This window comes from Dermochelys coriacea, chromosome 8 (assembly GCF_009764565.3).
Source record: "Dermochelys coriacea isolate rDerCor1 chromosome 8, rDerCor1.pri.v4, whole genome shotgun sequence".
NCBI lineage: Eukaryota > Metazoa > Chordata > Testudines > Dermochelyidae > Dermochelys > Dermochelys coriacea.
In genome coordinates, this window is record NC_050075.1 from 4,306,567 (window position 1) to 4,327,509 (window position 20,943).

The window sequence follows — 20,943 nt, forward strand, 5'->3', positions numbered from 1 at the left end:
AAGTCTCAGTCTTTTGACGCTACAAACATTCTTGTGTCACTAATATCTGTTTTAACTATACTAACCCACAGGCAAGCCAGATTGGTTTCCAGCTGTGCATTTGTCAGTGTTCAGTGATGCTCTGAGCCTTGGCATGAGCTGGCACCTGGTCTGCCAGTGTCTCAGCAGCATCAGCCCTGGGGCCCAGATCCTCATTTGGTGTAGCTTCTTTGAAGTTAGTGGAGCTGTGCTGGTTTACACCAGCTAAGAGTCTGTCCTGTGTGTTTATTTGAGAATCCAAATATTTCTCCATGACTTTAAATATTTGTCTTTAGCTATAAAGATGGTATGGTGGTTATAATCGACATCAGCAGGAAAAGAGAAGTTGTTCATAGACTGAGAGGCCATGATGATGAAATTCACTCTCTGGCATGGTGTCCTGTGCTTGGTGAAGAAGTGTTATACAGTCGGCAAGAAGAGCTTCAAGGTAAATAAACGGTTAGGTGCTTTCAAAGTATCTTGTAGTTCATATGGCTATCCAGCTAGTAGCCAGATAAGTTCCTTATTTCATTAATAAAAATGCACTAGCTGATCTAAGGCAGCCAAAGAGTTAAAAATAAAGTTTATCTGACACAGGGCAGTGTAATTGCAGTTGTTAATATTTACAGCGCCATATGTTTTTCAAATGCTGTGCTATCATTTCAACACCATTTAATGTTCCCCTTGGAAGAAGGCGAGGTTCTAAATGGAGAGCTAATGCAGGAGGCAGCTGTAACTAAAGGCTGTTACCTGGCATCAGGAAGCAAAGATCAGACCATCCGAATCTGGAGCTGTGCTAGAGGCAGAGGTAAGTCCAATGGACTTTTCTAGCAGAAATAATGCCAGTGCGTGTGGCATGATAAGTCCACTCTCTGTCTGCTAGCCTGCTAGTTCAGCAATGTGATGATGATTCATTTGTATGTTAATAGTGTCTAGATCCTCAAATGTGATCAGGGCCCCATTGTGCTGTAATATGCTCTGCCCCTAGTGTACCAAATCCCAGGTTTTGTTGTCACCCTAGATACTTATTTTCCTAGGCCACCCAGGGCTGGAGTAAGTGGCGGAAGGGGCACCCTCCTCCACCTCACAAAACATGTTTTACTGAAAGTAAAGAAATCCTGACCAGTTGTGGGGAATGGTGGCTCTGACCATCATTTGAGGGATTCCACGAATTGAATCTAGAGTGCAGAGGACTCCGCTCTGAGGAACTCTCACAGTACATTGTAGATTTTAAAAGCAGGGGGACAGGCACTGACATACTGGGAAATTGTTAAAAATCAGTTGAAAGGACATGGGGATGCACTTAGGGCTTTAGTCTGAGGCTTCATGTTAGCAAGGCCTGGCAGCCTCTCAGAGGACTGCCTTGTGCTCAGTGCCAGATTCTAATTAATCTCTTGATACTGTAGGGGTGATGACTCTGAAGTTGCCCACTCTGAAGAGAAGAAGTGGAGGTGTTGACCCAGCTATTAAAGAGCGCATTTGGCTAACTGTTCACTGGCCCTGTGACCATCCCACAGAGATTGTATCCAGCTGCTTTGGGTGAGCAGGTTTTACCAGCTTGGACACGTTTTACAGCTTTGGACATTTTAGTTGCTAACCAAGAAAGCATTGAGTAGGAAACCCTGCCTCCTGTGTGCTGGGGAAGAAGTGATATTGGAACTAGTGTGGGGACAGGATTTTGGCCTTATCGTGTGGGTTAACTTTTATAAGACTGGTTTCAGAGTAGCAGAGTAGAAAAGGAGTACTGTGGCACCTTAGAGACTAACAAATTTATTTGAGCATACATATTGGACACTACGGTGCTAATAAGCGATGGTCACATAAACACCACCCTATGCTGGAAACCTACAGATGGCTATTCCTACCTACATGCCTCCAGCTTTCATCCAGACCACACCACACAATCCATTGTCTACAGCCAAGCTCTACGATACAACCGCATTTTCTCCAACCCCTCAGACAGAGACAATCACCTACAAGATCTCTATCATGCATTCCTACAACTACAGTACCCACCTGCTGAAGTGAAGAAACAGACTGACAGAGCCAAAAGAGTACCCAGAAGTCACCTGCTACAGGACAGGACCAACAAAGAAAATAACAGAACGCCACTAGCCATCGTGCCCCCAACTAAAACCTCTCCAATGCATCATCAAGGATCTACAGCCTATCCTGAAGGACGACCCATCACTCTCACGGATCTTGGGAGACAGGCCAGTCCTTGCTTACAGACAGCCCCCCAACCTGAAGCAAATACTCACCAGCAACCACACAACAGAACCACTAACCCAGGAACCTATCCTTGCAACAAAGCGCGTTGCCAACTCTGTCCACATATCTATTCAGGGGACACCATCGTAGGGCCTAATCACATCAGCCACACTATCAGAGGCTCGTTCACCTGCACATCTACCAATGTGATATATGCCATCATGTGCCAGCAATGCCCCTCTGCCATGTACGTTGGTCAAACTGGACAGTCTCTACGTAAAAGGTTCCCCCGCCCTCCCTGCTCTCCTGCTGGTAATAACTCACCTTAAGTGATCACTCTCATTACAGTGTGTATGGTAACACCCATTGTTTCATGTTCTCTATGTATATAAATCTCCCCACTGTATTTTCCACTGAATGCATCCGATGAAGTGAGCTGTAGCTCACAAAAGCTTATGCTCAAATAAATTTGTTAGTCTCTAAGGTGCCACTAGTACTCCTTTTCTTTTTACAAGACTGTAACTTCTGTGTTTCCTGGGACTTGTCCAAAGATCACTGCTAATGATACATATTTGTCCATGAGATCTCTGAGGGAGAAAGCTGTGTGACTCACTCTAACTTTGGTTTGTCACAGGTCGGTGGGTGTACATATATGCACAGAGCTATTTCTTGTGCAATGGAAAATAAAGTGTGCACTTTCCTTTCACAGAGGTGAGCTGCTGCTATGGGATTTGACCCAATCTGGGAAACGCAAGTGGACGCTTCTGGGATCTTCTTCAGAAGGGCAAAATCACACAAGGATTGTGTTCAATTTATGTTCAGTGCAGGCGCACGGCAGAGAGCTACTCCTTTCCATTTCAATGGACAGGGATGTAAGAACCACTTGTCATCTTACAATAGCATAACAATATCTGAGACCATTCACTTCAGCTAAATCTGAATATCCCAAATTTTGCTCCTAAGAATTGGATTGAGCTGGGGCAGGTTGTATGTATTTATGTTGTTGACTTGCGAGCTCAGACTTTTATAACAATGAGATTGATGAATCTCGCTCTCCCTCTGGGCTTGAGGGAGAAATGTTTAACGGTGGGACATGTCAATTTTTTCTCTTTATATATACATTTGTCTCCTTGTTTTAACAAGACCCAGTTTCCCTGTTAAAATCACATATATTAGCACTGTAATATGTGGCTTGTAGAGCCTAGATAATTTTAAAGCGCTGTCTTGAGGGGTGCCTTTCTTAAAGGAGCTAAGAAGTCTGTTATTTTTGGAGAAGGGCCATGAGGATGAGTTAATTTATCCTTATGGACTGCTCACCTTTAATGAATGGGCACTCTCCCACATGATACAGAGACGTCCCTCTGTTGTGTACTCCTCAGAAGGGGGGACCAGGCATCCTTGGTATAGTCTTAAATTTGACCCTTTCAGTATCTGTCTTGCTCTTGTTCTTTTTATTGCCATTACATTACTAACTCATAGCCTCGGTGTTTCTTGTTTCCCAACTTTCTCCAGGTAAAGTGTTGGGACCTGATGACTTTAGATTGCTGCTGGACTCTGCCTTCTCTTGGGGGCTTTGTCTACAGCCTGGCCTTCTCCCCTGTGGACACAGGCTGCCTTGCCATAGGTGTTGGGGACAGCATGATCCGGGTGTGGAACACCTTGTCTTTGAGCAATACTTACGATGTGAAAACATTCTGGCAAGGCATCAAATCCAAGGTCACAGCTGTGAGTGCACTTCTAGTTCTCTTTTCTCTTGCATTTTGTTTCCTGCTGTTTGTTACAGTTCAGGGCAATTGCAGCTGTATTCTCCCTTTGTGGTCCAGCAAGGACACCCACTTTAAGCTTCCAGCTCCTAGCCATCACCTCTCTTGAGCAGAGACCCACATCTCACTCCCTCCTGATTAGGGATTTTAAGGCTGCATTGCTTCCTGCCTACACTAGGCTGTCCCCAGCAAGCTAGACAGCTTAAAAAGGAAAGTGTCTGTGCTTTGCTTTCTTTCAGAGGGCTGTGACCAATGTGTTGCCTGCAGGTATAAGTTAACCCACAGCTCCTTCTAATCAAGTACATGTATTGGTACGGTAAAAGCCATTATATAGAAAACATATTACAACAATAAAAGGGCCTACACACTTGCTAGAAAGCTTATCAGAGGTCATCCCCATTTCCAACCTCAGGCTCTGGTAGGTTTTAGTCCATCAAAACCCATAACTGGGTTTTCCCTGTGGTTATAAGTTCATCTGTCTTAGATCCAGAACCAGAACAGAGACTGGGCAAATCAACCATTTCTTTATACAGCTCAGGGCCTTTGATTTTTGCCTTCTGTAACAGCTAAACAGCAGATAACTACCCTCTCCTCTGGGCATAGCTTCAAAAGACTGGGTTTTTGCATAACCAGAGTTGGGGAATTTGCATTAACATCTCCCTGGGGATTCCCCATGAAATCTACTTCACACTTACTGTCCCAAAAGTCCATACTTGTCTGGCACGTTTTCAGTATAGTCTTTTGAACTCTCAGGTTTTATATCTGTCATATCTCCCCCCCACCCCGAGGGGTTACATACAATCCTGGCCCACAATAATACATAAGCTTAATATAAAATGGTCTTTCAAGTCTATTGCTGGAAATTGCCCATATCTGTCTCACTTATTCATTTATCCCTCCCTTCTGGAAAATGTTTTATCTAGCTAATAGATACATAAAACCTTTATATTGCCCATGTTCTCACATGTGTGGATTCATTTGCAAGCAGCATATTTCTTCATGTCTAGAGACAGAATTCTAGACACTGATGCAGCTACAGGTGCTTGTGTGAGATGTAGGGAAAAACTGACACAGGTCCATTTATATAGCATTCTATTTCTGGCCGTTTTTTCCCCATTCTCATCTTCTAACTCTGTCGCTAGGCTTTCCTTTCGCAGCAGGGTGCTAAGGCATAGTTAACTGCGGTTATAGTTCAACCACAGCTTAGCAAAAGGTTCCTGCTCTGTGGTGAGTGTTAGGGTCACTGATGGCAAGACAACAGTATATGTCTTCAGTAGAAACTGCTTTTGCCACTCTGAGTATTCTGATGCCTCCAGCTCTGTTTCTCCCAACCCACAATAAACGGAGAGGGAGCCTTGCATATTCTCAACAAGAGCTCAGTTTAAGCATCTAGCTGGTGGGCCTGGTAGCAAGCGGTTGATCTATTAAGGATGGTGCTACCTCCCCAATTTCAAGATTTTCCTTTTTTTTCCTATATAATCCCTGGAAAAATTGCAGTAGGGGATAGGAATTAGCCATATGCCTGTATGGTTGTTTGACCTTTTATTACTATTTTGTTTGCAGTTATCCTGGCATCCGACGAAAGAAGGCTGCTTAGCCTTTGGAACGGATGATGGAAAGGTTGGCATGTACGACACCTACTCCAGCAAGTAAGAAATTAGTTTTCAAGTTGATCGGTGTTTTGATGAGCAAATTATAGTTGCTACGGTGATGGGAATAATGGAACCTTCTTAAACTCATGGGCAGTTTGAAGTGACACTTTAACTTCTCACTTATTGTGATGCTTCTAGTGATGATTTTCCATTGCATGCATTCAATAGCATTAGATAAAGATAATCAGTATCACTGCCAAGGCTGAAACTCAGGCCTTTCCTACTCAGTGACCTTCGTCTCTGTTGCAGCATCCTTAGCTTAGGCAAGCTATTGCTCAGAGAGTAGGATTAAATTACAAGTAGCATAGTTGGTTGGATTTGAGGTGTGTCCATCTTGCCAGTATCTCCCTGCTGTGCCTAGTAGCTCCTGGTGTAAGTTTGCTCCAATTGCCCAACCAAATATCACCTATGGGTGCAGACCAGGCATAGAAAATTTCAGCCAGAACTTTCCAGGGAACTAGGAGCATGTGCAAATGTGGCGTACAAGAAAAGTCCTGCTATAACCTTAACTGTAACAAGCAGTGTACCTGAGGATGCAATTGTGAGGTGTGCTGCTGGTTGCATTTCTGCTTTTTGGGCAGTTGAATAGCTGCTTGTCCATTTTCACTCATGGCCATTGTGCTTTGAGCTTTCTCTGTATGTGAGATTTGTCTGGGGATGTTCACTACACCACCTCTCTGAAATGTGACTTATTTTGCTCTTCCCTGCTCTTCTCCCTATCCAGCATCAAAAATAGGCCTCCTCAGATCTCCAGCACCTATCACAAGAAGACTGTGTATACGTTAGCCTGGGGTCCTCCGATTCCCCCTCTTTCTTTTGGTGAGTCTTGGAGCCCATACTATAGCAAACAGGAAGTCCTTCCACTTGTAGAGGATGTGGATACTGTGGAGATGGGGTGTCAGCCCTCCTGCTGAGTCGGTGTGCACTGGGTATGCCGCCTATGCCCTTGGAGATTTTTTTAATGAATTCATTCTCAAGAAGAAATGAACTAGTAGTGACATATACACATAGACCTTGCAGTCATCACTGAGGATCAAACCTGAGACCTTTAGCACCAAACTCACCACCCCATACCACTTGAGCTAGACGAGCAACTGAGTTGACCCTTGTTAAATAACAAGCTCTTAATGTTGCTCAGGGATGGCCACTAGAGGGAGGTAAACCCCATGCATAGTCAGTGTGTTAAGAGGTGTAAATATCTAGTATTGAAAGTGGCCCTTTTAATGAGTTATAGCAGGAGAATCTTTTACTGCAAATCACATATGACTCTTTCAATCAGAGGTTGTATTTTTGCTGGGAGCAATTACCCCACTTAGGCCTGTGTAGGAAAAGGCTGTATTTAGTTTTTATCTCTGTTGTATAGGAGGCGATGGTGACAGGCCCTCTGTAACATTATACAGCTGTGCAGGGGAAGGTATTGTCTTACAGCACAATCCTTGGAAGCTTAGTGGAGAGGCAAATGACATCAATAAAGTCATCAGAGACACTAATTCAATCAAAGTGAGTATAATTCTTTATGGGTCATGGAGTAGAAATTACTTGCATGTTAACATTCCATCCCTGTTTTTTCTTTTCTGTCCTGCTGATGAATCTATAGCAAATAAAATAAAGCATCTGACATTCTTAATCTTCCTAGATGCATTTCAAAGACATTTAACGCATCTAAATACATACACTTTTGCCCCTGAAGGAGTTCTTTCTCTTTCATTAAGGCAAGACAGCAGATCTTCTCTCACAATAAAGCTATCGCTAATTGTTTTTCTGTTTTTGTAATTTATTTCTTGTTTTCAGAGAAGTACTTGGCTTTCTACAATTAATACTTGGTTTTTAGCGCTTTTCATCTTCAAAGATTTGAGACATTAATTCAAATCCACAATGCCCCTCTGAAGTTGGCAAACAAGTATCCTTAACACTGTTCTACAGATCAGGAAACCAAGGCAAAGCACTTGAAGCACAGCTCTGCGATTTAAAATGTGAAGCTTTTAGCTCTAGGTCCTGTACTCAGACCACACCTCAGTCTCATTTTTGTATTCAACTTCCTTGTGCACTGAGGGAGAGTTTTGCAGAGGCACAAATGGCATTTAAGACTCGAACATCTGAAAATCTCCCCTAAATATCTTGGCTGAGATCACATAGTGAATGAAAGTGGGTCAGCCACCTGAGAACTCAAAATGCTCCTAGTCCTTTGCTCTCATCATTGGACCTATTAGATCACTACCTCTCTGAGTGCAGTTTACTAATTTTTTTTTTAATGAAATGCTGTTGCAATAAGGTTACTAAGTACTGTGGAGAAGTTCATCTCACACCATACTGCAGCAGGAGCAGAGTAGGCTATTGTAAGTGATCAGAGCTGGGAAGAGGGGTGGTTAATTATGCCTTGGCAAAACAAAGAAGTAAACACAGTGGGCTAGTTCCTCACTTGGTATAAATCAGCAAAGCTCCATTGACAACTTGGAGCGTTGCTGACATACACCAGCTGAGGCTCTCGTCTAGTCTTTCTGACCAAAAGCATCATTAGAGATAAAAGGGGGGAAATCCGTGCCTAACGGGAAACAAAAATCATCTTAAATTGAGAATTACCAATAATGTAGGTCTGACTGGGGGAATTATAACAATAGTTAAAATTCTTTATAAACTCGAAATAGAAGTTATGAGTTTGTTCACAAAGGCTAGGATTTTCAGTGGGGTTAGGTGCCCAGATCCCACTGGATCCCAGAGAAACTTCCTTTGAGATTTTAAGAGTCTGAATTGATAACTCTGAGTCACCATTTCCTGCAGCAATTAGTCCTGCTATGAATAGGACCTATTTTATCATCACTCAAGCATGCATCTCTTACAAAATGTGCTCTGGAAATCAAACACTGGGGATTCTCTTTTTATGGTCTTTTTCTAATTGCAAACTCCCAGTTTGACTACTGGTTTAATTCTCTTGAATTTCATGGAAGGAAAGAATGTAGGCTTTGCAGCAGTTACTGCTAACAGCTCTGTGTTTTTTTCTTTGGTATGTTTTCTTTCTTCAGTACAAATTGCCTGCACGCACTGAGATCAGCTGGAAACCAGATGGCAAAATGTTGGCTCTTGGTAACGAAGATGGGTATGTTTTCTTTAAGGCCTAGGTTAATGTCAATGTCATATATGCAATTAACAGCTGATTACGTCAATTCATCTAGAGCAGCATAGTGACTGCTCTGATTTATCTCTGACCTTCAGCTCTGTCCGTGTATCTGAGGGAGGAGGAATTTCTTGTTTTCATGTCAGTGAAACAGCTCTACCTAGAACCAGTTATGCTGGAGGACAGGTGCTTCCAGCATGGCACTGCTCGTGCACCTCAGTCCTGATTGGTAATATTCTCTACCGTCCCAGAGCTGGGTATCTCATGAGCGCACACAACCCATCATTCCACAGTGTATGTTGATTTTTACAAGTGACTGATAAGGTTCAGGACACTTGTTTTCACCTGTGACTTAAGCCAGGATTTGAGCTAAGTTTATGGAGGTGAAAATCTCATTAATTTCTTGAACTACTCCAAGCCACATTCTGTCATTATACCCTGTTAATGTGCAATAACAACAGAATATTCACATTAGGGATGAAACATATATCCTTTAGCAAATCCCAGTTTTCACTAATTTCTCATGTTGTTGTGTTTTTTGTTTGTTTTAATTTCAGATCAATTGAAATATTTCAGGCTCCTACCTTAAAATTGCTCTGCACCATCCAGCAACATCATAAACTGATTAATGCTATTCGCTGGCATCATGAGCACGGGACCCAGCCAGAGCTGAGCTACATGATAGCATCAGGCTCAATCAATGCCATCATTTATGTGCATAACCTAAAGAGTGTCATAGGTAACTGCCTGGACTTATACTTTCAGATGTTGCAGGAATGTGATTTTCCTGCCCTCCCTCTTCAGTATTTTCCTTTCCTTACACTCCCTAGGGGGCTCTGTGACTGAGTTTCACTCCTTGACTCCAAAGGGAGTTGATTTTGTCCTTTTCCTCACCTTTTTAACAACAATTAGTTGTTTTGGGGTCCCATTCTCATGTTCGCTTCCCAAGGCAGCAGGATTTGGGACTGTTGGCAGTGATTGCATGCATAACCCCTGAATGAGGAGAGGCACCTTGTATCTCATCAGGGATCCTTCCGAGGCCTGCGTAAGGAGCAGAATTGCTCGGCAGCTGGCAACAAGATTCCTATGGTAGGGGGGCTCACTTGTTTCAGTTCTCTGAAAAAGTTGCCTATTGCTTGTGTCTTGAAATACATGAAAAAAAGGTAGAGAAATCTGAGACATATTGAACTGTGAGAAATCTCAGTTTAAAAAGAGCTTGCATATTTCACAGTGCTGTTAGTTTCCAACGTGCACGTAATGCGAGAAAAAATGTGAGTTGCAATATGGGGAGAAGTGAATTAGTGTGATTATGGTATGAATGCAGCCAATAGAAGGCAATTTTATTTTGCTTAGTCCTTCGTGCACACCCTCTCCCAAAACTCTTGACAGAGGTAATTAATAAAACGGCATGCAGCATTGTTGAACATTGTAAGCCAAGCTTTCAGTACACATGGTTTGGGTGCATGTGCATGTGATTCACCTACATTTGAACATGCAGTTTTGTCCACTGCTTTGTTCAGACAAAGAAAGATGTGCCCCAGGGCTCCTTGCCAACTGTGAATGTGGCCTGATGTGACAATTTCCATCGGAGTGACTTGTCCTCCCAGCCTTACCTGACCTCCATTGTTTGCTTTCAGAGAGCTCTTCAAAAACTCCTGCGACGCTAACAGAGCCTTTTCGAACTCTGGTGGGGCACACTGCTAAAATCACCAGTCTGGCATGGAGCCCGCACCATGAGGGGAGATTAGTATCTGCTTGCTATGATGGCACGGCACAGGTATAGTTGTGGAACCACTTATTATTACATTTCTTTTGTTTTCAAATCCTCCTTCCTCTGCAATTTTTTAAAATCTGAGTTGACAGCAGAGTATTTGGGGATCACTCCTTTGCCAGATAAACTGGTATTGCTGAAAACTTCTCTGCGATAGAAATCTGCCGAAAAGGACAGCATGATTTTCCCCTACCTTTCTGTTAGTACCTGTTTCCAAACAGTAACCACCTCCTGTTTTTGCAGAGTGAGAGATGAAACCATTACTGGGAATGCAGGAGTCTGCAGGATAAAATTGTAAAGTGATAGACTCCTTTTGCTTCTTTAGCAGCACCAGAGATGAATGGTGTGGAGAAAGTATATAAGGAAATGTTATGTAAAGGGATAAATAACACAAGGACCATGGTCACCCAATGAAAAAATTAATAGGCAGCAGTTTTAAAAACCAAACAGAAGGAAGTACTTCTTAACACAACTCACAGTCAACTTGTGGAACTCATTGCCAGGGGATATTGTGAAGGCCAAAAATATACCGGGATTCAAAAAGAATTAGATACATTCATGGAGGATAGGTCCAGCAATGGCTATTAGCCAAAATATAGTCATGGATGCAAACCTGTACTCTGGGTGTCTGTAAACTTCTGACTGCCAGAAGCTGGGACTGGATGACAGGAAATGGATCACTTGCTAAATTCCCTTTTCTGTTAATTTCCTCTGAAGCATCTGGCACCAGCAACTGTTGGATACTGGGCTAAATGGACCGTAGGTCTGACTCAGTATGGCTGTTCTTATGTGTGTTTTTGGTTGGAGGAGAAAATGAAACAGTACAAGTAGTAATGATGCCTCTGGCGCTGAAATAATTGTGTAGAATGAAAATGCAGAGAACTGCACTCAACATTTTGGAGAAAGTAGACATCTAGAACTGGTTGGAAATTGATACTTTAAAATTTATTTTCTTCACAAGTTGGAACAGTCAAAATATCAAAATTTTCTGTGGAGTGAAAATTTCTAAAAATATTGATTGAGAAATGTAGAAACTAGACATTTCAACATTCCAGAATCAGAATATTTTATTTCAGTTTGTTGAACTGAATTGAAACATTTATTTTTGTCTTGAATCAATATTAATCTAGTTCTCATGAGCTGCTGCTGTGCCTTTTTGGGAATTGTAGTTCCAGTGCCTACATGTGCCCAGGCTCCTCTGGGCTACACTCCCTTGCTGAATTACATCTTCCATGATGCATCATGGCAGTTTGAGCAGAGGGGAGACTGCTGTGGATTGCATGATAAATGTCAGACGAAGTTAAACCAAAATGTTTCGATTTGTTCAACCTGACCCCAAGTGGAATATTTTGTTTAAATTTTCAAACATTTCTGGCAAAACCTGAATTTTTTTATGAAAAATTTTAACTAAATGGGAACTGCATTTTCCACTATAAAAAAATATTCATTGGACAGTTCCCATCCAACTCTATAGAAGTTCTGCAACGGAAATGCAGAACTTGGCGCTATCTTCTTATCGATCAGTACTGCGCAACTTACTTATGGGAAAATATTCACACTACACTGATTCTACAGTAAGAAAATCACCACCATGATGCCTTAAAGATTAACTAAAACATCTTAGTGCCCATGTGATGAAGAAAAGATTTTGTTTACAAACATTCCTATTTTAGAATCAAATATTTGAACATCATCTCCCTTTCACTTACTTGCCAGATTTTGGACCTAAAGAGGAAAGAGAGAGACAGAGACATGCATGCACAGAACCATCTCTGTTTTAGATGTAGGTGATCACATCTCTCAACAGAAGGAAAGTGCAGAATCCTGGCCTGATAGCAAGGGAATGGGTTTTTGTAGTCTGATCATGTAGTCAATCTGAGTTTACCCTGTGGATAACAAGCTTTGATCTTAAATTTCAAAACACATCCAGTTTCAAGTCTGCAATGCTTTGCATAGAGTGAGACATCTCTAACAAATAAAGGCCTCTTAATTTGCCATCCAGCCTTCTGAAGGTATCGTCAGTTTTGACACTGAAGCTTTTCAGATGTGTGTGTTTTGAATTATTAGACTCAATCACTTAATCCTATTGGAGAACTCCTTAGCTCTAAGGTTCTTTATGGGGTCTTTTTCATAGCTATTAAAGAATATTCTGTTGTACAGTGTTTCTGGACACTGCTTAATAGTTGCTGTGTTTTAAAGCCATAAGTGACTGCATTTCAGTAATGGTAAACTGATTCACAGCTTCAGTTAATTGGGTCTTTCATCAGCACTTTTGGATCTTTCAGGATGAAAGATGTTACATGAATGTACAATTGTTATCAGTAGCAACAAAAGGGACTATTCAGCAACTGCTTCTATGTGTTGGGTTTGGGTTGCTGGTTCTTGAAACATACTAGACTACTATGGAGACCTCTCAGTGTAAAGCTGTTGGTGATGGGTGAAGATGAGGATACAGAACATTAGAGGAGTATCAGACTTGTTTAGATATTTGGTTTCTCTAAAAAAGGGCTTTTGTTTTTAGGTGTGGGATGTTCTGAAGGAGGAGCCACTGTGCAATTATCGAGGGCACCGGGGCCGGCTGCTTTGTGTTCAGTGGTCACCAGTGGATCCAGATTCTGTTTATACAGGAGCAGATGACTTTTGTGTTCATAAATGGCTAACCTCAAAGCAGGAGTATACCCGGCCCCCTCAAGGTCAGTACACCTGAGCAGAGGATTCTGTACTGGGGAGGTGTGGTGATATGAGTAATGAAATAGACAGTGGTAACGTTTGTTCTAAATTCAAATCTGCCCTTTAGTTCTTAGGGAGATCCTCAGTGTCCAAGATCACGTGGAGCTGTAGATGAGACCTCCAGTGTTATAGTTTAGGAAGTTAAGCCAAAATGGGAGCTCTGACCTCCAGAGGTGACATGCTAATAACTAAGCAGATTGCTCTCTCTTAGACATAATTATTGCAATCTTTTCCAGGCAAAAAGAGCACAGACTTGGAGAAAAAAAGGATCTCTCAACCCAAATTCAAAGCTAAGAAGAAGAAAAAGCCCGTGGGGAAGGTTCCAGCAAAGCAGGATGTGAGCGACACAGTGAATGGAGAAGAGCTTGTAGACAATTTGTTAGATGAGAATGGGATATCGGACCATGAGGAAGAAAAGGAAGCGCAGGAGTTCTCTGACAAGGTCTCCCTGGCAGGTAATTACCAGTCCCAAGATTGTCTTAGTTAATGGAAGAGGCTTAGTAGCCTGGAGAGCTCAATTCAGATCATAGTCATGAAATAGCATGCCTATGGACCAGATTCTTGGATGTGCCTAGGACAGCTGAAGAAGAGAAGGTGGCTTTGTGCCACATTCATGCCCCTCTCAAATGATCCTGGAATCAGCCAAGTTCTGGTTTGTCCCTTGACCAAACTTGGAGCAGCTTTTGCAGATTCCTTCCAGATTACTGATTTCAGTTAATACTTCAAGCTACAGGAAGTTAAACCTACATTGGAACAAAAGCTGCTCAACCTATCACTGACACTACATTAAACCTTGACATTACATCTTTTAATGTCTTTGGCTTGTCCATAGCTTCTTGTTTCTTTCATTCATTTAATTCCACAGTTTCCAAGGAGCTCCCTTTGCATCCACGTGTTTGTTCTGTGTCTGACCTGCCAAAACCTTTCATGAACCATAAAACCACTCCTGTGAAAAAGGATCACCCTAAAGAGAAACCAGGTTGGTACATTTCATGCACAAGTGTCATGACACAGATTGGGTTTCAGGGACCAGACAGAGCCACCACACTTTGAGGCTTGTTTCCTGTAAAAGAGCAGCATCCCATATTAATGTTACATCAGCTAAGCAATGTCTGGAGAGAGAGCTCTCAGAACTTTTCATTGTGTTAGTTCAAACTACTTTTGGTTTAACTGACCCGCCAAGCAGGAAAAATGGCTAAGTTTAGTGTGATATGTGAATGTCTCAGTACATATAGTTGCTATCTTCAGTATAAACCAGGAGGCAGAAAAACATTTGGTTTGTGCATAGTGATTAGTATTCATAAGGCAGAAATAACCTAAAACAGGGTCTGTGGTGTTTAGACACAGTTTCTAGAGCACCCTAAGTTTCCATTTCTTACTGTGTCATAAGTTGGTTTCTTTTGTGGGAGGGAGAAACTGGTTATGGCTAGTGTTGAAACTATGCAACAATGACTAAAATGTGACTAACTTCGTTCCAGTCCCTGATGCCTCTGTGAAGAAGAGAAAACCTCGGTCTATCCTACCTCTCAGCACATCTATGGACCAGAGGTCGAAAGACGACTTGCATCAGGACTGCTTGAGGCTGGCTACACGTCTAAGATCCAAAGGTACAGGAGACAAGCTGCAGCTTCCTCTTCCTGCTCAGCTAGGGCATCCCCCTACCTCACCCCACCCCAAAAGCATTGCGGACAAGATTTTCACAAATGGGTGTCAAAGATGGGGCTCCTGGATCCATATCGAGGCATCTAAATATGGCTTTTGGAGATGAACTTTAAGCATCGCCTTGTGAAAATCTTGGCCATTACATAGGAATGGGTGAACAAATCTTGTTTTATCTTTCCCATAATGCATCATTCTTCTGCCATTGTGGCCACTTTTTGTGGCTGGGGGATTGGAATACCCTTACCAGTACTGCGCACATTCTAATCTGGGGTCTAAACAGTGCAGGTGGGATAAAACTTTATACCTGTAGGCATGAAAATTCATGACTTTGGCTTTCCCCCTTAGCCTAGTCTGTGTTTGTGTTACAGATTTTATTATTTATAGCAAACTCAAATATTTATTGATTCATAGCAATGGATTAGTGTCAAACACAAGACTATGACTTCATTGCAGGCGAAGTTGGGCTGTGAGGGAGATGTCTCTGTTCACACAATGATTTCCTTAGATGCAAAGGGCACAAATCAAAATACTACCTGAACTTGGATTTGGATAAATATTCTTGCTCCACCCTGAAGGTCCTTTAAATTAGATATAGACATGATATGCATATGAGAACCAATTTGATCTGTTTTGTATACAGGACAGGGAGCAGAAGCTATCTGCTATAAGTATTTTTGAAGGTAAAGTGGAGTGTAATTTATACAATGGATTTAAAGGTCTCTTTCTCCTTTCCGCCCCCTGTTCCGCGGTTGCTCCTGGTATATTCACTGCATGTAGATAGCTCTTACTCTCTCTTTATTTTCTCTCTGGTAGGCCTGAGTGAGGGTTTGGGCCCAGACTCAGGGGATCACGTTCATTTGGGGATGTTTACAGATAGAGCTGCACTGTACAGGATGATGGAGGTGGAAGGTAAGTGGGGTAATGAATCAGGTTTGAATCATTTCTGATTGTTTCCATTATCCTCCAGGTATAGAGAGAGACCTGAATCTTGTTTAATTTGTGAATTTAATGTCCATTAAAACAAGGGTGCAAGAGCACTGGCTGGAGCCAGACATGGTGCCTGGATGAAGGCACTGTGCTTGCTTCTCTCAAATGCAGATCTCTGTTTTAGCCCTGGGTGAACGCACTTTCCCCTGTGCAGCATAGCACTATTGCAGTCATGCTGGTATCGAACCAAGAGGCATGTTTGTTTCAAATAGGAAAAAGCCACTTGGAGAATGGGCACTCGGAGTTGTTTCAGCAGCTCATGTTGTGGAAAGGAGATCTGAACGGCATCCTCCAGTCAGCTGCTGAACGGGGAGAGTTGACAGACCAGCTGGTAGCAATGTCACCCATGGGTATGTTCTACTAACATGTAAGCAAATGGGTTTAGCTCTTAAGGGTATCGTAGTGTTAGTTGTGCAGGACCAGAAGCAGGTCTTGTCTATAACACTCTGCTAACAATACCTGGATACAAAACAGACAGACAGAAATCCACATAGACAACCTCTGGGATTAGGGGAGGAGGGAAGAATGCCCAGTAAATTCCTTCTGGGTTCCCAGACAGAGCAATCATCTTATTTCCAAGCACAAAACCAAATTGTCCTCTGACATGTGATGGTCCTTTCAGTCATTTGATTTTTGTTTAAATAAACTTGTAAGAACTGATCCTGGTATCATCTAGCCCCTTGGTCACTTCCAAACCTGTTCTTGTCCCATTGTTTAGATGACTCAATTTAGAAGGCTTAAAACATAATGAGCTATCCTAAGGCAGAAAGGGGTTATGTGCAGAAGTCTCTGAATTTAGAAGTCAGTTTTACAGGGAATCCTTCCTAAGTGTAAGTCCTTGTCGTTAGCTATGCTACCTTCTGCATTGCAGCTGGCTATCAGGCCTGGGTGTGGACAGTAGAAGTTTTCGCAAAACAGCTGTGCTTTCAAGAACAGTATGTCAAGGCTGCCTCCCATCTCCTCTCCATTCACAAAGTGTACGATGCTGTGGAGCTACTGAAAACGAACCATTTTTACAGGTCACTACCCTGGACCCTTTTGACTGTTTTTAATGCAAATGGAATGGTCTGACTGGTGTCAATTTCACTTCTTGGCTCTGAGGTACTAGTATGGTACTGTAATATCTGAATCACAGACATTGCAGTGGACTATTTCAAAGGAACTAGTCAACTTAAAATCAGACTTCTGTCTGAATTTATTTAACTACTGCTACAGGTAACTCATAAGATCAATGTAACTGAAAAGGGTTAGAAAAAATATATATTAATTTCTTTCTTTTGTGAATTTGGCAGTGCTTTGCTTTCAATCAGTCACACTTTTTCCCTGGTATAGCCAGTCAGTTTTTTTCTTTTGTTTGCTTGACTGAGAAAACATTTTACAAAATAGAGAAAAAGACAAAATCATAATACTTAGTGGGCAAGGGGACTTGGGCAGGTTTTGTATGTGAAAATACTGTTAGCTCATTATTACTTTAGTTTACTGGATTTCAAATTGGTGTTCCTTTTTTAAATTAAATAGGGTGCAGTGAAATAACAATGAGTGGAAACATTCTCATTACCATTAGTTACTGTAAACAGGATACATATTTTTAAATAAACTTCCCCCTAGGCATACTGCATTGCATAGCTAGCCAGGTGTGTTAGCATTTTTTGGTTTCCTCAGAAGCATCAGGTATTTGCAGCTACAGGAGGTGGAATCCCATAATTAATTGAACCAATAGCTTGATCCATTGAGAGAATTCTCTCCTACATCTTGGGCCTAAAATACTTGAGCCAGTTTCCTTTTGAAACCTCAGGGAGACTGCTGCGGTGAAAGGAGTGGGCCTAAGTGTGTGGTCTTGTATGCAGGTAATATTTTAAACTGGATTCTCTCATAAGAGTTTCTCTTGTTTGCCTCAGGGAAGCGATTGTAATAGCCAAGGCCAGGTTGCGTCCAGAAGATCCAGTCCTGAAGGATCTCTACACCTGCTGGGCAGCAATACTGGAAAAAGATGGTCATTATTCCACAGCAGCCAAATGGTAGGTGCCAGCAAGAATGGAACAACATTGTCTTACTGGCTAAAAGAGAGAACATTCCTAGATCTTCTTGAGAGACTGTTCTAAACATAATTGCTGAGATTTTTGAGAAATTGACTGTTGGTTTTGATGGCCCCATCTTAAGATTTTCAGAGAGAGGAATGAGAGATAAGGTAGGTGAGGTAATATCTTTATTGGACCAACTTCTGTTGGTGAAAAAGACAGGCGTTCGAGCTCCACAGAGCTCTTCTTCAGGTCAGGGGAAAGTACTGGAAGAGTCACAGCTAAATACAAGGTGGAAGAGATTGTTAAACATCAGGAGTTAACGTGTTGCAAGAGACCATTCAGGAAAAAAAAAAAAGTTGGCATTTTGCAGTCATAGGGCATAAGTGGGTTACAGACTTGTAATGAGCCATAAATCCAGTGTCTCTGTTGAGGCCATGGTTTCCGGTGACTAATTACACAGCCCTGATTACCTTAGTATCTGAGCACCTCAGTCTGTATCCTCACAACACCCCTTTGAGGTAGGGAAGTGCTGTTAACTCCATTTTACAAATGAGGAACTGAGGCACTACTCGTACAGCGCAGGTTGGGGCTGCTGCAATAAGTAGTGGGAAAATGACATCTTAATACTAACCTGCAGCTAATTAATTTTCATCTCTCTCTTTAGTTACTTGGGGGCTGCCTCTCCCTATGATGCAGTTAAAGTGCTGGCAAAAAAGGGGGATGTGGCATCCCTTAAAACGGCTGCGGAGCTGGCTCAGATAGTTGGAGAAAAGGATCTGGCGACAACATTTTCTTTCAGATGTGCTCAGGAGCTGCTATCGGCCAGGAATTGGGTGGGGGCACAGGAGGTCCTTCAGCAACAGGAAAGCTTATTGGTGAGTTTGCTTGCCCCTATAGCAACAGGCTCCTTACGGATACAGACCCATTTAGCAACCACACTCGCCTTGCATTAGAACAGCCTCCAGATACTGCTATGATCCAGCTGAAAACTCCCTTTGGGATTCTTCCTGACGGAAAGGTTTTGCCTGAGGTTTATTTCTATAGCACTGTGTATGTGACATTTTGCAGACATAAGCAAAGGAACCCTGTCATAGATGGTTTGCAATCTAAGTTAGATAGGTATGCATGAGGATATCTTAACATGGAGGAGTGAAAGGGAGAGAGATGCCAAAACACACGGAGGGGGAAGAACTGGACCCTGGGAGAGCATTTTTGTCTTTTTAAATAATGCATTACCATTGTTGAATTGTCCTGTGACTTTTTTAAAAAAAAAATATACAGCTAAGATCAGGTGCTGCAGTGGGGTCACTCTACCAAAGTAGAGGTCAGCAGTGGGAAGAATATGTAGCTCAATATCTTCGTAAAAGATGCACAGTAGCTCAAGCCAAGCCTTAATACAGGAATTAGTGGGCGAAATTCTCTGGCCTGAGTTCTGGAGGAGGGCAGACTATATGATCATAAGGGTCCCCTTCTGGCCTATAAATATCATCCCACAGTAGCTATGTCTGGAGCACGGAACTTGTGAAATAAGATTTCACTGAACTTACTTGCCAAGGGAGTTTATTCAATCTGCTCTCGTATCGTTGAAGATTTTTCTTAATCCTCAGATTTAGCAACCGTTCAGCGCATTCTTCCATTTTGCTTGCAGGGACAAAGACTAGTTTTCTGCCTTAACGAGTTGCTGTGCAAATGCCTTAGCGAAAGGAACCCAACTGAACGGAAAAGCTGCTCCCTGCCCTGCTACCACAGCTGGGTTGTGAGGAACCAGGACCCTTTCCTGGAGATGGTGAGCGAGGTGTGGCGGAGCATTTTTGGTGTGAATACCACTGAACAGGCCAAGACTGTATTTGAGCAGCTGCACAGTATTGAGTATCCTCCTGCCACCAGCAACACACATCCCAAACAGGTAATTTATCTAGAATCTGTGTGTACTAGCACTCACACCTCTGAAAATGGGGACAGGATGAGGTAATAGAATAGCACCTTGGTTTTACAAATGCTGATCTTATGATCGAGCAGTGATACAAACCATTTTTCCCAAGGGGGGAGGGAGGGAGGGAAGAATCACACAATGAAAATGCTGTCTGTGAAGAACAAGTCTTCCTGTTCTGGTGCCTTCATTGCTGTGGTGTGAAGGGCAAGAAGAAAGTGAGGCAGTGCCCCGTACTGCACCTTGTGCAACAGACCTACTGTAATTTTGAGATGTTCCTTTTTATTAAGTGAGGATTTCATAAAAATCGAAAAATCTCCAGTAGGGAAAATAGGGGTTCTACTATAATGCAAACACAACTTTAACTATAGAGCTGGGGTCACAACAACACTGATCATTCACTGTGTGGCAGACTGGATTGGTTCCCACGACCAGGTTGATGGTTCAAGACTGTATAAAGAGATGCTAGGAGCGGAAGAGTGCTCTTAGGGTTGAAGTACTAGACTGAAACCCAGATCTCAGTTCAGTGTCCAGCTATGCTCCAGGCTCCGTGTGACTTTGGATGAGTTACTTAACCTTTCTATACTCCTGTTTCCCCAGCTGTAGAATAGGGTGCATGCTTGCCATTGTAAAGCCCATAGTCCTGCTTGCCACTCGGAAGTGCTTTGACCTCCTCAGCTGAAAGAAGATATGTAAATTGTAGCAGAGTTAAGTGGGGCACATGTTAAAGTTGGCTGGGGTTAAGTGATTTGTTTTGAGGGACTCTATTGGCTTCCTTTCACAATGAAAACAACCTGCAAGCCTTGCATATGGCTGCACTTCTGTGGCTTGCAACAAAACTCTTAACAAGGACTCTGTTGCTTGCTCTAGCTCCTGTTCCATATCTCTCACGATCTGACCCTAGCAGTGCTGAGCCATGAGATAGCTTCATGGGATGAAGCTGTGAAGGCTCTTCTTGGAGCTGTGACCCGCAGCTATGATGCCGGGAATTTTATTCTTATGCAAGAAATCTGCAATCTCCTCCTTCCCAAAGGTAAATCTCCTCCTTCATTTTTCTGACGTTGTGAGCAGCTCTTCAGTGCGGGA

General features: G+C 42.5%; 1 protein-coding gene across 1 annotated transcript in view; it reads left to right on the plus strand.

The window, feature by feature from the left end:
* GEMIN5 (gem nuclear organelle associated protein 5) overlaps nucleotides 1-20,943 on the plus strand; it is a 34,269-nt gene that overhangs the window by 7,157 nt on the left and 6,169 nt on the right. The window contains exons 4-25 of the mRNA XM_038412258.2: nucleotides 315-466; nucleotides 710-826; nucleotides 1,425-1,557; nucleotides 2,939-3,101; nucleotides 3,742-3,954; nucleotides 5,556-5,641; nucleotides 6,369-6,463; nucleotides 7,008-7,144; nucleotides 8,665-8,738; nucleotides 9,314-9,495; nucleotides 10,394-10,533; nucleotides 13,049-13,220; nucleotides 13,494-13,712; nucleotides 14,123-14,236; nucleotides 14,736-14,864; nucleotides 15,733-15,828; nucleotides 16,119-16,256; nucleotides 16,778-16,925; nucleotides 17,805-17,924; nucleotides 18,592-18,802; nucleotides 19,576-19,833; nucleotides 20,728-20,890. Coding sequence (XP_038268186.1) covers nucleotides 315-466; nucleotides 710-826; nucleotides 1,425-1,557; nucleotides 2,939-3,101; nucleotides 3,742-3,954; nucleotides 5,556-5,641; nucleotides 6,369-6,463; nucleotides 7,008-7,144; nucleotides 8,665-8,738; nucleotides 9,314-9,495; nucleotides 10,394-10,533; nucleotides 13,049-13,220; nucleotides 13,494-13,712; nucleotides 14,123-14,236; nucleotides 14,736-14,864; nucleotides 15,733-15,828; nucleotides 16,119-16,256; nucleotides 16,778-16,925; nucleotides 17,805-17,924; nucleotides 18,592-18,802; nucleotides 19,576-19,833; nucleotides 20,728-20,890 — 3,260 coding nt within the window. The remainder of the gene's footprint in view (nucleotides 1-314; nucleotides 467-709; nucleotides 827-1,424; nucleotides 1,558-2,938; nucleotides 3,102-3,741; nucleotides 3,955-5,555; nucleotides 5,642-6,368; nucleotides 6,464-7,007; nucleotides 7,145-8,664; nucleotides 8,739-9,313; nucleotides 9,496-10,393; nucleotides 10,534-13,048; nucleotides 13,221-13,493; nucleotides 13,713-14,122; nucleotides 14,237-14,735; nucleotides 14,865-15,732; nucleotides 15,829-16,118; nucleotides 16,257-16,777; nucleotides 16,926-17,804; nucleotides 17,925-18,591; nucleotides 18,803-19,575; nucleotides 19,834-20,727; nucleotides 20,891-20,943) is intronic.